The sequence below is a fragment of the Cebidichthys violaceus genome, unplaced genomic scaffold, assembly GCF_023349555.1.
Source record: "Cebidichthys violaceus isolate CVI_PGR_0920_01 unplaced genomic scaffold, fCebVio1.0.p SCAF_19, whole genome shotgun sequence".
In the NCBI taxonomy this organism is placed as follows: Eukaryota; Metazoa; Chordata; class Actinopteri; order Perciformes; family Stichaeidae; genus Cebidichthys; species Cebidichthys violaceus.
Genome location: NW_027176361.1, coordinates 9,576,641 through 9,590,772, shown reverse-complemented (window position 1 = coordinate 9,590,772; position 14,132 = coordinate 9,576,641). Strand labels below are relative to the sequence as shown.

At 46.4% G+C, this 14,132-nt stretch overlaps 1 protein-coding gene across 1 annotated transcript in view; it reads right to left on the bottom strand.

Annotated features, from left to right (window-relative positions):
• fgf11a (fibroblast growth factor 11a) overlaps window positions 1-14,132 on the bottom strand; it is a 64,222-nt gene that overhangs the window by 14,643 nt on the left and 35,447 nt on the right. Inside the window, exons 2-3 of the mRNA XM_068713570.1 lie at window positions 14,028-14,132; window positions 5,073-5,176 (exon numbers count right to left, since the gene is read on the bottom strand). The exon at window positions 14,028-14,132 is cut by the window's right edge and continues 6 nt beyond it. Coding sequence (XP_068569671.1) covers window positions 5,073-5,176; window positions 14,028-14,132 — 209 coding nt within the window. The remainder of the gene's footprint in view (window positions 1-5,072; window positions 5,177-14,027) is intronic.

Below are 14,132 nucleotides of genomic sequence, written 5' to 3'. Positions count from 1 at the left end.
GCTTGTGGAATAAAATACATTTGAACAGCGATGTCTCTCTCCAGAAGACGATCCACAGACCTTGTTGTGATCGGTTTCATGCCTTTGAGTCGGCTCCACGAGCCGAGTGCCACGTAGCCCCATTATAGTTGAGAGACGGCAGACATCTCTACGGCCGATAACTCACAGCAAAGCAATCTAGATTGATAAATAGCACTACAGGTAAGAGGAAAAACAGATACTTTTGATTTGGGGTGTGACCTGTCCCTCTCATGTTCTCCTCAGAAATGGATTATGTCCTAGAATAGCGACGAAAGGAAAAATCATCCAAAAAAATTAGACAGGATGCAGTTAATGGAACGATGAAATAAAGAGTGGGAAGAACTAAAATGTGGGAGGGGCGGGCTGCCAGCTCGGGGGGGGGGGGGGGGGGTTCAGGATGAGGAGGCGGAGGACAAAGTGAGAGAGGGGGAAGGAGAACAGAGAGGCAGAGGACAGCGCTAGGACAGGGACAGCAGATAAGGGACACAGCGCGACGGGGATATATATTCGGAATAGAAGAGCGTCGCAAAAAAGCAAGGGAGGAGGAAAGTAGTGATGGTGGAGAGGAGAGGAAAAAGACAAACCACCAGAGAGGCCGACAGACACAAATGGCCGAATGGGGAGCAAGACAGACTGACAGGCGAGTAAAAGCTGTACAAGTGAGGGAGGGGGGGGGGCATGCTCCCAGCGGAGACGTTATGTTCTCTACCAGTCTGGGTCTGTCAGGCCATCCTTCTCTCCCTCTCTCCGTCCCAGCATCCTTTGCTGCTCCCTCTCTAGACAGCGAGTACAATCAGCCCCGTTTGTTATTAATAGCGGTAACATGCAGCCTGTCCTGTCCGTCACTTTGTCCCGCCACCCCCTTCTTATCCTCAAGGAGTTTGAGGAGCCTTGAGTACAGATTCACACAAGCATGTTGCATGCACACACACACACACACACACACACACACACACACACACACGCACACACACGAGGCAGCTTTACATCGTGCGTATGACATCGGCTGTCCCATTTAAACCAGAAGTCCATTTCCATCCTTCACGTTTTAATGTACATGGAGGACAACGGATGCCTCGCGGTGACTCACTCCCCCGCTCCCCGCCTCGCCTCTATTATCATCTTGTTTTGTCCTCCCGAAACAAGAGGCTCGCGTGAGGACAAAAGGACATTCGCACCATCATTTAGCGCTCACTCCCCCCTTTTTTTTATTTACCAACCCGCAAATCCACGAAGAGATTAAGGAGTTAGAAGTGTGTTCTTATTCTCTACGGTAGATTACTTTGTTGTTGTCTTTCTCCGTCTCCCCAGAGTCCTCCGTGAAGCACCAACGTGTTGCTTGGGTGATCCTTAAATACCTCTCAGGGTTAAACGGGGATGTGTGGTTGCCTGCTTCTTCGCTGAGGGCAGGTGAATCAGCACTCGAGAGAGAGAGAAAAGTTCATCCCTCTTCAGTTAAGTCTTGTTTATTTTTTTTCCTGGCAGGAGCTGCTTCCGCTGCAGCCGAGTTAGATCCGTCTGGGGGTTTGAGTGTGGTGTCTGGTTAAACGTAGCCAAGGAGGGGAGTTGGGGATTTACAGCGCTTGCATGTGATCAATAATTCATGGCGTTTGTTTGCAGGGGAAACACCACGGAGTAAACTGAAGCACGGAGATATTTGCTGTGTGTTCTTTGAATTCTTCAGGCCTCTGGATGGGTGTTTCCCACCGCAGGAGATGACTGACCTCTCCTAGAAGACGCTCCCGTTAACTTCTTCATGTCTTACCGTGACGTTAGGCCTGTTCCACTCTTTCAACAAGTCCACACTGCGTTAGCCGTCAACTGTGAGCGATTTTAGGCCAACTGTCCCATACATCATCCAGCATTTGGTCGGCCCCACATGCTGAAGCTAGTCACCTCAGCTTGCTAACGGAAGCACCGATTCCCACTGGACATCCAGTTCATGGAAGGCTACGAACTACATTTCTACTAATGGACCCTGTTTCTGAAACAAGACCTCCAGAAGATCAAGGACTGCTGTTCTGTAGCTCTCCCTGACCTCTGACCTCCCTGTGGATTAAACGGGGAACAGAAAATGTCTCTGTAGACATCGGGGACCTAGACCAGAAATTGCTTATGGGACTTCAATCACTTGTTTTCTTCCTGGAGGCCATATTTACTGAATCAGTTCTCACACGCCGCACTAGATCCAACAACAACCGAAAAGTGGAATACATCAAGCACATTCCATGGAAAACACTGTATGCGCTGTGTGTCAGGTTGTTTAATTAGCTCACAAGATAAACAGAGGTCACAACAAATATGTATAGAAGGTGACATCGTTCAATTAGATGAGATGATTAGATGGGGGGGGGGCAGCAGAGGAGTAGATAATATAAATAAGAACAGTACAAACGAAGATAACACAAAAAGAAAACAACAAAGAGCTTTAAATGAGAATGATGCGACTGATGAATAAAGATAAATGATGGGGCTTAAGAGGGCCAAGCTGGAAAACTACTTTCCTCTATCCTCTGAGCCATTACTGGCAAATGTACAGCTGGGAGAGGGTACTTCATTTTCAAATCCTTTAAATAAGGGTAGTAATTATCTGCTAGTGTGTGTGTGTGTGTGTGTGTGTGTGTGTGTGTGTGTGTGTGTGTGGATGCAGGGGGAATACGCCTGCCACAGAAGCCCATGAAAGATTAATGCTGAGTAACCACTGGAACACTGCCGCAGCCAAGGTGAGCCTTTTGTTGTTGCTACAGAAAGGTACGAGGAAACACCGTGGCAACGTGTCTTTGGTTGGTTTTTAAACTGCTGGAATATACTCGAGGCTGTAACCGTCAGACTGGAAACGACTTTCATACGACTGAATTAGAATTTTAATCAACATAATCAGGAAAACACTATAAATTCAAGTATTTGTACGTATTCTGTGCAGCTTTAAATGTTCCACAATAGAAAAAAATATTGCCCCAGATTTTCCCCATTTGCACCATTAAAACTAAATATTGCATCAAAGGAACACTGTGTAATATTTAGGGGGATTAATTGGCAGCTATGTTTTAATCAGTGCATAATCACCTGAAACTAAGAATCGCAGTGTTTTCATGAGCTTAGAAAAAGCCATTTATATCTAGATAGGGAGCGCGTGATCCTCCAGGAGTCCGCCATCTTGCACCGTGCGGATCACGGATCAGCTACGGTCCGTTACACCACTACTTCCTGCAATGCAGACCTCAAACCACCCGCAGACTCATTATAAATCTTTCAAGACAGCACACATAAGAAATTAAACAACAACAACAGAGTTCCCCCTTCTCCCACAGTTTCCGCTCCACAAAGCAAAGAGAAACTTGTCCCCGAGTCCTGAAATGGCACCAAACTATTTTCAGAAAATGTCTACACGTTCAAGTAAAGATTTTACACCGAGGTTATTTCTTTGACAGCTTGCTAAAGCTCCCCTCGCCCTTCAGGGGACGATGCAGGGCCCTTTGTTCCCCGCACATGCTAACGGTTGCGTAACAGGGTGTTAGAGGCTCTGCACCGCCTCCCTCCGGACCCCGAGGGCAGCGAGCGCAGAACATGCCTTCCTCCTCTATTTCTGTTCTTCTTCTTCTTCTCTCTCTGTGGTGTTCACGATTGCACAGAACAATAGCAGAGCAGGAAGTTTCAGGTGAGAGGGGGGGGGGGATTCCTCCTCTACTTTGTCCTCCCTCCTTTCTCATCTCAGAGGGATTTTCTCGAACATGTTTCCCCCCTCTCCCTCTCTTTTCCCTGTAGTTATTTCCCTTAGTGAAAATGGGTCACCTTTCTTTTGTCAGGAGGATGCCTGGGTGAGTATAACCTCTATATTCAGCGTGTGGAGGTTTTTACTGTCTAGGGGGGTTCCGAGCCCTGAAAGAGTCATGTCCAAGGACCATTTTCTGGGCCTCATTAGGGGAACGTTTGGTTCTGGGTTGGGGTTTTAGAGTTAGGTTAAAATATGGATTGGGGCTACTTCTAAATATACTACACTACTCAAGACTTTTTGTAGTTTAAACATTTTGGGATGAACTATAAACAAAACTTTGCTCCTGTATTGTATATACACTAAAGACTTCCAGAAAAATTTGAATTTTACAAGCTGTGATTTCTGGACCAAGAGGGACATTGAACTTTCAAGTCTTCTGCATCATCTCACTGCAATTTGTGGTGTGCAAAGGTGGAAGCTGCTCGAGTTAAGGACAGACATTAAGTAGTTCACATACTGTACCGGCGGCAGCGGCTGCGGCTCACTTTGTGTACACCGCTGCATGTGTGTTCTTTCCAGGCTGATTTCCCGGCGTTCCACCTGATAGAAACCCTGTATCTCCTCGTCTCTGGCAGTGCGCATGCAGGCGGCGTCACATGGACTTTGAAGTGAGCGCAGCGATGCACTTCAAACAAGATCTCGCACACTTTGCCAGCGTGCCAAGAGGAGACAGGCTGGAGGGGGGGGGGTGCACTCTGATCCACCCTCTCTGTCTTTGTCTATTCTTCCATCTACCTCTCAAATCTGTGCCTCATCTCTCTTTACATCAATGCGAAACAACTCACTGGAAGCACCGCTTCACAAGTTGTAGCGTTCAAGTGAAGGGAAGCTGCTTCCTGCACAGACGCAAGATGTCACCAACTCCGTCAGAGTAGTCGGGAACCAGGTCCTCAACCTGTGTCATGTGATGCTGTGTGTGTGTGGTCAGCATAGTAGCCTCTACTCAGTATGGACCGCTCATCGGGTGACTTAACTGCTGACATTATACCATAGAAAGGGAACATGTCCCCCAAATGAAAATGACGTGGTGCAATTATCAAAATGAGATTATTTTTCAATATTTTCAGTTTAAAAACAATATGACTCTGGAAACAGTAGATTGACAAAAAAAGAGAACATGCGCATGTATTGTGATTGCAGACTGGGGACAGTGTACTATGTATAAATGGTGATCTGGTTTCTATTGTGAAGCATTAGCCCAGCGGCGTCACATACACATCACGGTCGACGTCTTTAAAGGCTCACGGCCTCACTGTACTGAGTGCGCTGACCGTACCGAAGTGTAGAGGTAGCCCTCGCTGTTCATGGCGACGTAAAGCCCAGTCTTGGTGCTCTGGATGGCCACTATCCTGAGCCCCACAGGAATCAAGTTGAACTGCACTGGAGGAAAAAAACACAAAAACAGAAAGGGAGGACTGGTGTTAGAGCAATCATTCTCTCTGCTAAACGCTCACAGTGCTTCCTCGTGGCATAAAAAGACAATTGCTTTCCATCTGTCTCCCGTTTCATCCTCCCTGTTGTACAGTATATCTGTCAGAGGCGGGAATGGAAAGTGCGTCTGAAGAGGAGGGAGGGAGAGGCAGGGAAGGATTAGGGGAGGGAGATTTAGGAGGAATAAAGTCTGGTTGCTGCTAGACCGGAGGTCAGGCAAAAGATGGGAGAGACTGAACGGAGAAGTCCCTCGCTGGAGAGACAGAGACAGAGAGACACAGAGAGAGAGAGAGAGAGAGAGAGAGAGAGAGAGAGAGAGAGAGAGAGAGAGAGAGAGAGCACGGCTTAGCAGAGAGCTTTAAGAATTCAGTACATTAGAAAGTGACATCGCCTGAGCCTGCTTTGAATTCATTCCCCTCTGTCCCGACACAGTGAACAGCAGTTTGCTTCCTATGGAACCTTGGATTTCTTATGTGCATAGCTCTCCATATAAACTGACTTCAGCTCAGCCACTAGAGCGCCACACACACACACACACACACACACACACACACACACACACACACTGTGTTTGAATCTGTTGTCTGAATTCTGTCGAGTTTGCCTGCATGTCATTTGTTCGGTGCTCCTCCGTCCACCCGTGTGAGTACAAATACACTTCTGTGCTTGCCGGTGTGTGTGTGTGTGTGTGTGTGTGTGTGTGCACGCGCGCACGTATCCCTCTCGGACCTCTCGAGTGTGTGCCATCCAGAAGTGCTTTATAAGATGTGACACGGGGAGTTGAGTGATACTGACAAAACACCAGCTGCTCTGTGGTCACACTGTCACGGTGACCAAACGCTACCGTGACAATTAAAGTCCCCGAAGCGTCCGGATTAGATCTGCGATGAGAAAAGACTCCGAAGGCTGAAGAGCACAGCTGTAGAAGAACAGCAACAAATGAACTATTTAAAGGAATGTTTCAACATTGTGGGAACTATCTTTATTAGTTATAGCCAAGAATTAGTTGGGACTAATGTGCTGTAAATATGGTGACTTCCTGGAACCTTGTTCTTACCAACTCCAGAAAGTAACCGTCCGCTGTAAAGTAAGCCTCGACAAATAAAGCGGCCCTGCCTGATTGACGTGTTTATGCTAAGCTAAACCTATTGACTAATACAGAGACACCAGAGCGCCATCAATCTTTGCATATTATGCTCGGCAAGAAATGGTATCACCAGAATTGTCCGTCTATTCCTTCAACATGTTGGGTCAAGCTGGAAAGTATTCATAATTATAATAGTAATAGTTTTGATATTCGTCAAACTGTTATATTTTAGGTTGAGCATGACAAAAATCTGCCGATGAAGACCATGAAGAACGCTTGAAAGCTCCGCACACAAGTTTGCACAACTCCAACATCATAAAGTCATAAATAATTGGCTACCAGAACTTTTTAAAGTCTCGAGCAGACAAAGCTGTCTTGGCATCAGCTTCTGGTCAGAAATACCCAAACCAGCATCGCTGTTCCTTTGACAAACTACAAGAATGCTTTATTAAAGTGACAGCGCGGTTGTCAAAATGACGGATCTCTCATACAGATGACAAATTAAGTCTCAGGAGCATGTTTTAGATTCATGGAGCCATTAGCTGCTATTAAACAAATCAATTTCAAATCAAAAGTTCTGTCAACATAATGGATGGAAGTTAAGTTATCAGATGGAGAAAGAAAGTCAATGCCTGGCCATGACGACAAAACCAAACCCTTGTCAGAACTATTGACTGTTGAACTGACGTATTTAAGCAAACTTTGTAAAAAATAAAAATAAAAATGCGTTGGATTTGAGGAAAACTTACAATCTTGGATTCTATTTATGCAATGTTTGGGCTAAAAGGGAGGAAAGTTGTTAAATGTAATGTTAACCGTGCGAAAGTGAAAGTTATTATTTATGTATTTGAATCAACCCGTGAAACAGGGATGATGTCCTCTGGCCACCACTGCAGGATGAATGACACAAAACACAGTACAGACGGTGATGTGTGTCCAGTTGACGGTGCAGATGAAGGTAATGAATACTGCACATGGCCCCCCCCCCCCCCCCCCCCCCCCCCCATCTCTATCTTCAGGGCCTTGCTTCTATTTGCTCGATCGATCCCTGCATCTCAAACAGTCGCTTTCGCAAATGAACAAGGTGTCACCAAAGACCACGGCCGGGATGACAAATAGAGCGGAGCACGGACACATCCACTCCCTCCTTCTTTCCCTTCACTCTTGTTCCATCGCTCTCTCACAGCAGCCCTGCTGTGGTGTTGGTGACCCGACATAACCTGCTGCACGCGCACACACACACACACACACACACACACTTCTCAATTTGAATAAAGTGATTCATCGTTAAATGAGTTTGTCTTATTTCTATTAAATCTGATTCTACAAACAGTATAATACTGGAAATATCAGTGTTGCCTGATCTTTATCTGCAACTGGGCAGAAATGCCAGGTTTAAACAGAAAGAATTGACAAGCACAGAAACCGACGGCGAAAGCCGCGCAGCATTCCAGTGTTGATTTTGAATTCCAACGTCGACGTTATGAACGAGGCGTGGAAGCCTCGGCCCTTTCGGTACAGCCCTGCACTCTTTTGAGCCCGTTTCCCCTCATCCTTCTCTCTCTCCGTCCTCAGTTTGGACTCGCTCTCTTTCTCTGCAACTCACAGAGGAGGTCGCTTAATCAAAAGTCTTTTGAGGGAGAGACAGAGGGAGAGGGAGAGGGAGAGGGAGGGAAATGAAGGGGAGGGAGGAGGGTGGTGCCAAATCAATCCCACAAGTCAATTTGAGGCTTGAGATCGTCAACACAATAAATAAACAAGGAGAAAGTGGAGATGGGATGAAGGAGAGAGGGAGGACGGAGGAGCAATAGCAGGACACAGAGCTAAGCTGTGCAGAGGGCATCTGCAGGCCTGCACACCGGGCTGCCGCTCTGCAGGGCTGTGGTGTGGAGCCCGGTCGGTCTCTGCTGGAATGAGAAGAGATTACAGTCATCTGTGAGAAGCCACACACACACACACACACACACACACACACACACACACACACGCACACAGAGCTTCACTTCTGGACAGGCACCAGTCGTTTCTTTTATTCTTCTTCCCGTCAGAAAGGAGCCGACATGGACGAAAGCGTTGCGGCGTGATGGTGAATCTTTCGCTCTCCGATATCAGCTAAATAAAATAAAAGTTATTGGACTCGGTGCCTCGTGAAAGTGTCCTGTAAACTGGGTGGTCGGTGCATCAGCCGACACAGACTCCTCAAGTCGAACCAAGTGAATCATCGCGGTTCACTGATGGAATCAGTAGCTTCTTCGCCCTCACCGCATTGTTGCCGTCAATCACACTGCTTAGTAAACGTCCGTGGTTCATAGGAATTAGAATGACCTAAATCATCATGAGCCCATTGCTGTTAACGTCTACATCTCGAAACGAGACAGACCACCGCGCTGGGATCAGTCAGAGCGGCCCTAGAGCCGCTGCAAACACGTTGATCAGCAATGGCAACAAATAGAAGAGCCGCTCTCCGTTCACACACACACACACACACACACACACACACACACACACACACACACACACACACACACACACACAGACACACACTGTCGTTTGTGTTGTAAAAGATGAGCGCGAGACTCAATAGTAGATTAAACGAGTTGTAGGAGAGCTTCACGCCTGATTTCCCTCGTGGTCGATGACTCTGATGACAAGACAACTACTTTCTCTGTCCTGTAATTTAACTTGCACCTCCTCCCCCAGGCCTCCCTCTCCAGAACAGATTCCTCTGAGGCTTTATCTGTCTTCCTTTAGGTCCATCTGTCTCTTCTAGCTTTCTGTCTTTTAACCCCCCCTCTTGTCATGAATTAACAACCTTTGTCTTATCTCACTCTGGGGTTTTTTTTCTTTACGTCTACATTTTTCTTCCTCATTTGTTCCCTTTCAATTCCCTCGTCGCCCGCTGTCGTCCTGCCCGCCCTGTGAAGCCGATACTTCTCCATCAGCGTCCATTCATCTTTGTCCTATTTTACCCCGCAGCCTTCTCCGCCTGTCTCTCTTCTCGTCTCTGCCTCCTCCATCCTGGCGTCTCCTCCCGTTTGGTATTCTTCGTGCCGCTCCCTCTCATCCTCACCAGCCGACTCTGGTACTCTTACACCCCCCCCCTCCTCCTTCATCTGGCTGAGAGAGCGGTTGCTTTCGATGTTCACATTTCTCCCTCCTTGAATGCACAGAGCGAAGTTTCCCCTCATCTCGCCTTTTGAGTCTTTGAATCTTCTTTTTTCCCTCTCTGCCCGCTGTGACGGAGCGTTATCGAGCACTGGGGAAAGTCAGACAGACGGAAGGAGCAGACTTGTTCCAGAGCGGAGAAGGGGATAAGTCATATTTCCCTCCAACAGTGGGAGATTGTAATTACAGAGGATAAATCAGGCTTTTCCTTATGGCCTTCAAATGTACACAGTGAGAGTCGATAGCTTCCATCCCTCTCCGTCGCCTCTTCCCTTCTTTTTTTTCCTCCTCTGTCAAACTGTCCGTCTTGCTGTCTCAGTCTGGGTTTCTCTCTCTCTTCCTCTACAAATAACAGAATCCAGTGACAATCACACCAGCAGCTCCATCCCTCATCGCTCGCTCGCCGCCTTTATTCTCTCCAGGCTTTCTTTTGTGTATTTTTTTAATCTCCCTTCAGCACCTTTGAAATCCGTTTCCTTCCCTGTGTTTCTTAATCTATGTGTTTAGAGCCTGAACCCTCCAAGCCTCTGTTCAGTCCTCGACTCACCTTTGTATCTGTTGTCACTACATCTGTAGTGTGTTTGGCTCCGTCACACGCATCTGGAGTTTAACTAGCAGTGGAACGTTAGAAGCACGGTCAATCAAAACTCTAAATACATATTAAAAGGAATTTTCTGTTGTTTATTTAGTCATTAATATTTAATGTTATAGAGAACAAACACGTGTTCAGGGGCTTTAATGCTGTGATTCCTAACCTCCAAAAGGGGCCAAACGGAAATTTATAACAGGCCATAAGCAGTTTCCTATTTTTTTTTATTTCCCTATGTTTTCGTTCTTTTAAAAGATGAAATACATTTTTTTTAAATAAGCATAATTTCTTTAACATTTTCCAATGCCTATTGCTCTATTTTGGGTTTGTATTTTTGGACCTCGCCTAAGGACTCCATTACTTTTAGGTCTTCAAAAGCTGCATTTCACTAGACTGGAATGAATTGAAACCTATGATTTCCCAGTACTTAGGAAAATGGTGTGATTCATTTAAGTGCTAAAACAGTAGTATAGTCCTTTAATGGAGCATTCTGCCCCAATACATATTTGCATGGATATAAATCTCGTCTCCCTGCATTTCCTCCCTCTTCCAGCTTCATTACATAACAGCTTGGAGGAGCCAAGAGCAGAGAAGGAGAGAGGAGCAGGGCGGGAGGAGGGGGTGGCAGCTCCTCTGACCTCCCACCAGAGGGGGGAGACACAGTGATTGAGGAGCCATCAGCTGTGTGCCAGCTGCTCCTACTGCTCCCCCATCGCTCCCCTCCCTCTCTCTCTCTCCTCCCTTTTCTCTCTGTCATCCTCTCATTCCTCCCCTCCCTCTCTCTTCCCTCTCTCTCTCTCTCTCCCTCTCTCTTCCTCTGCCGACCCGTCTTGCTGGCTCAGTTTTCTCTGACATATTCCAGCGTGCCCTCTTTCTGCTTCTCCGCTCTGCATCCTCTTATTCTCCGCTCCCTTCCCTTTTGTCGTTTTTTTTTGCTTTAATATCAATCGCTTTCAGCTTTGTGACAACTTCCTAGTTATGGAAGCCCTAGGGATCTTAGTTGTTTTTTTTAAAAGTGATAAAAGTATTGCAAGGCAGTTCAAAAAAAACACTCGTCACTTTTTGTTCTGCTACATCCCCTCAGGGCTTCTTTGTAACTTCTGTCCCGACACCAACCTCTCCGGAGGTGAAGGCAGCTGCTGTGATGCCGGGAGCCCAGACAGGGAGGTGACGAGAGGGTTATCAAGTCCTCCTGTGTGACCATGTACCTGCAGGTCGGTCGTTAGGCGTCACTACAGCGGGTCACAGGAGAAGTCAAGGTCAAAGGGCAAAGGGGGGGAGAGGGAGGACAGGGAGGAGGACAGGGCTGCAATTCCAGGACGAAGTCTTTAAAGGTCAACTGTACTTTTAAAGGTCAACTGTACTTTGGAGATTTTTTGTGTTGCAAGTTGAGTTAGAAAAGTACTGTACGTGTCTGAAAAACTTTTTGTTCAGATCAGTACCGCACATTTTAGCCATGAACTCCGTCAGGGCGAGGGCCTCAGATTTGAATCACACTCTTAATTATTTATCCCATTTTACTGCTGATTTGGCCCTTTTTTTCTTCTTTTTTTTTTTTTTGGTCTTCTCTGCAAACACCGCAGTGAGGGGCGCATAGATGTCGGCACACACATGCAAAGACGTATATTCTGAGGAGACGAAGGGGTGTGGAAGGTCACACGTCGCATTGAGGTCTTATTTTCAAAAAACACATCCCATGGTCGCTGAATAGTTTGCGTGAGGTAGGGCCGCAACATGTGACAAATAAAAGCAGCCGTCTGGGATTCTGTGAGCTTCCACAGAAAGTAAACACGGAGCACGCGAGCGGAAGCTGCAGCAGAGCAGATTCAGCTCCGCTCCTAAATAAAAAAAAGGTTTAGATGACCCGGACAGACTTGTTTACAAGTGGTTTTGTGAGTACGATGCCATCACACCAATCATATCAAACCTTTAAGACTAATCATATGAAACTCAACACGTCATTTAACAGGGGATGAAAAATACACCAAGGTGAAAGGCTGGATTACCAACTGGGTAATTGGCAACTGTCCCAGATGACAAGGGGCTGGAAAAGCCCAGAGTTTACTGTGTGGTACTTTATGGTAATAATGATTAATCATAAATGTATATGGGAATACCATAAAAGCACCACTAAAGCAGCATGTTAACTGACATGACATAAGGGCTCGTTTTATTACCTTAAATGTGTTTTGACAAAGGGCTTCAGTGTTCAGACCTGCATTTGAGCCGGACATCTTGCTTACAAGGTGCATTTTCCTTAATGTATGTAATCAGATTCACACCCAGCAGTGGGGTCAGAATGCATGCAATAAACAGAGGGGGAAGTGGTCAGTGAAGCTCACACAACATGTTTACTATTGGCTGTAAAAAGAAAAAAAGAGGAAATGGAAATGCACAGAAATTGAAAGCGGTCTGGTCTCAGGCCAGTTTGCATGTTGCTGAGGAGCCTCTGCTGGAGATAAGCCCCACAGTGAGTGTGTTTCATGCTCACACAGCTGTTCTGCCCTCTCAATATTCTACGCAGTCAGGTACACGATTGTGCTGCTGATTGATACTCAGTTACAATGATGTCAATCACGCAACGATTCCCGCGTGAATGCATAGAAGAAAAAAAAAGCATACTTGGATAAAACGTGTAATAAAGAGTTTTTACGAGATTTGCCTGTCAAACCAGCCCCGACCCTCGTCCCCCTCGATAACGCAAAGAGTCCAGGACGGCATTAAACCAGATCCTGGTACTGATGGATTTATCTTTGTAGAGGCATAAGTCAAACCCACGCAGACACTTTGTGGGGTGACCTCCGCTGACTGATGGTACTATCCCGACACACCGGGAGCGCTGTTACGCAACGGCGGTCTCCACGTCCGCCTTTGGATGTGCCCTCCGGTATTATGGGAGGAATATTTCAGATTGGACATGAGAAGGTTTAGAGTTCACAGTGCAGCAATGTTTTTCCTCCGTGTCGTGTTACATAAGAGGGAGAAGTGAGAGCAGGGCTAATCAGCGGGGCTAATTCAAACAAACAGCTGTTTGAGGACTTTTTCTCAAGGGATCGTTACACAAAGATCCCGTCTTTTAGAGAGAAGTCTTGAAAATGTTTTTGCTCGTTTGAATCTAAATGAGAACTTCTAATTCTCTCACAGGGACAAATGCCGAGGGAGTACTCACGGTAAATGTCTCCAGGTTAAATCCAGGTTATTCACACCTGGCAACAGCGCCGTCACAACAGTTTCTGACATCTCAACAAGAATGCTGAAATATAAACTTTACAGAGGAAACCACAACCAAAAGTCACAAGTGTGATTTTCGTTTTTTGCTCCTCTTTGTAGATTGTAAATCCAAAAATTGTGCAAGCGTCGTGTTTTCTATCCAAACTTGGTGTTTTGACAGAAAAAGAAAAAATGCTGTGTTGCCACATCAGGGATATCCTTTAATACAGTATTGATCTCTTTGGAGGGTTGGAGGGAGTCCAGGAGATCTGATGTGTTTGGTCAGTAATCACCCAGGTGAAGACCCCCCCCCCCCCCCCGCAGAGTGAGGCGTTCACATGTTGTGGTGTGTGTGTGTGTGAGTGTGTGTGTGTGTGTGTGTGTGTGTATACACATCTGAGGCCACAGCAGGTTTTCATACTAATGGGCAGAGCTTTAAGTCTTGATTCAGATCCTCAGAGATCTCTGCTAACATTAAGTGAATTTAAAATACTGCAGTTACAAGCTGAGTGCATATAGTTGCCCCAAAACGTGAGATTGTGGGGAAGGAGAACAACAGATTCCGGTAGTGTGCCATCATTATAAAACCAGAACAGGGTGTGTTATGCTGCATTGTGTCCATGTGTTGAGATATGTACGATGTTAAATGTCCTTTAACGTGGAGGCAGGTGGTACACATGACAGGCCTATGAAACACAATCCTTCATCTAACTGTCCGTCTGATCTCCGTCCGTCTGATGGTCACTTACAGAAGGAGCTGCTTTCGTCCTTTGTGCCTTCCATGGTGCCATCCGGCAGCATCTGGAGGTAGAAACCGTGTCTGCAGTAAAGCCGTGTGACGATGCCCTTCAGCT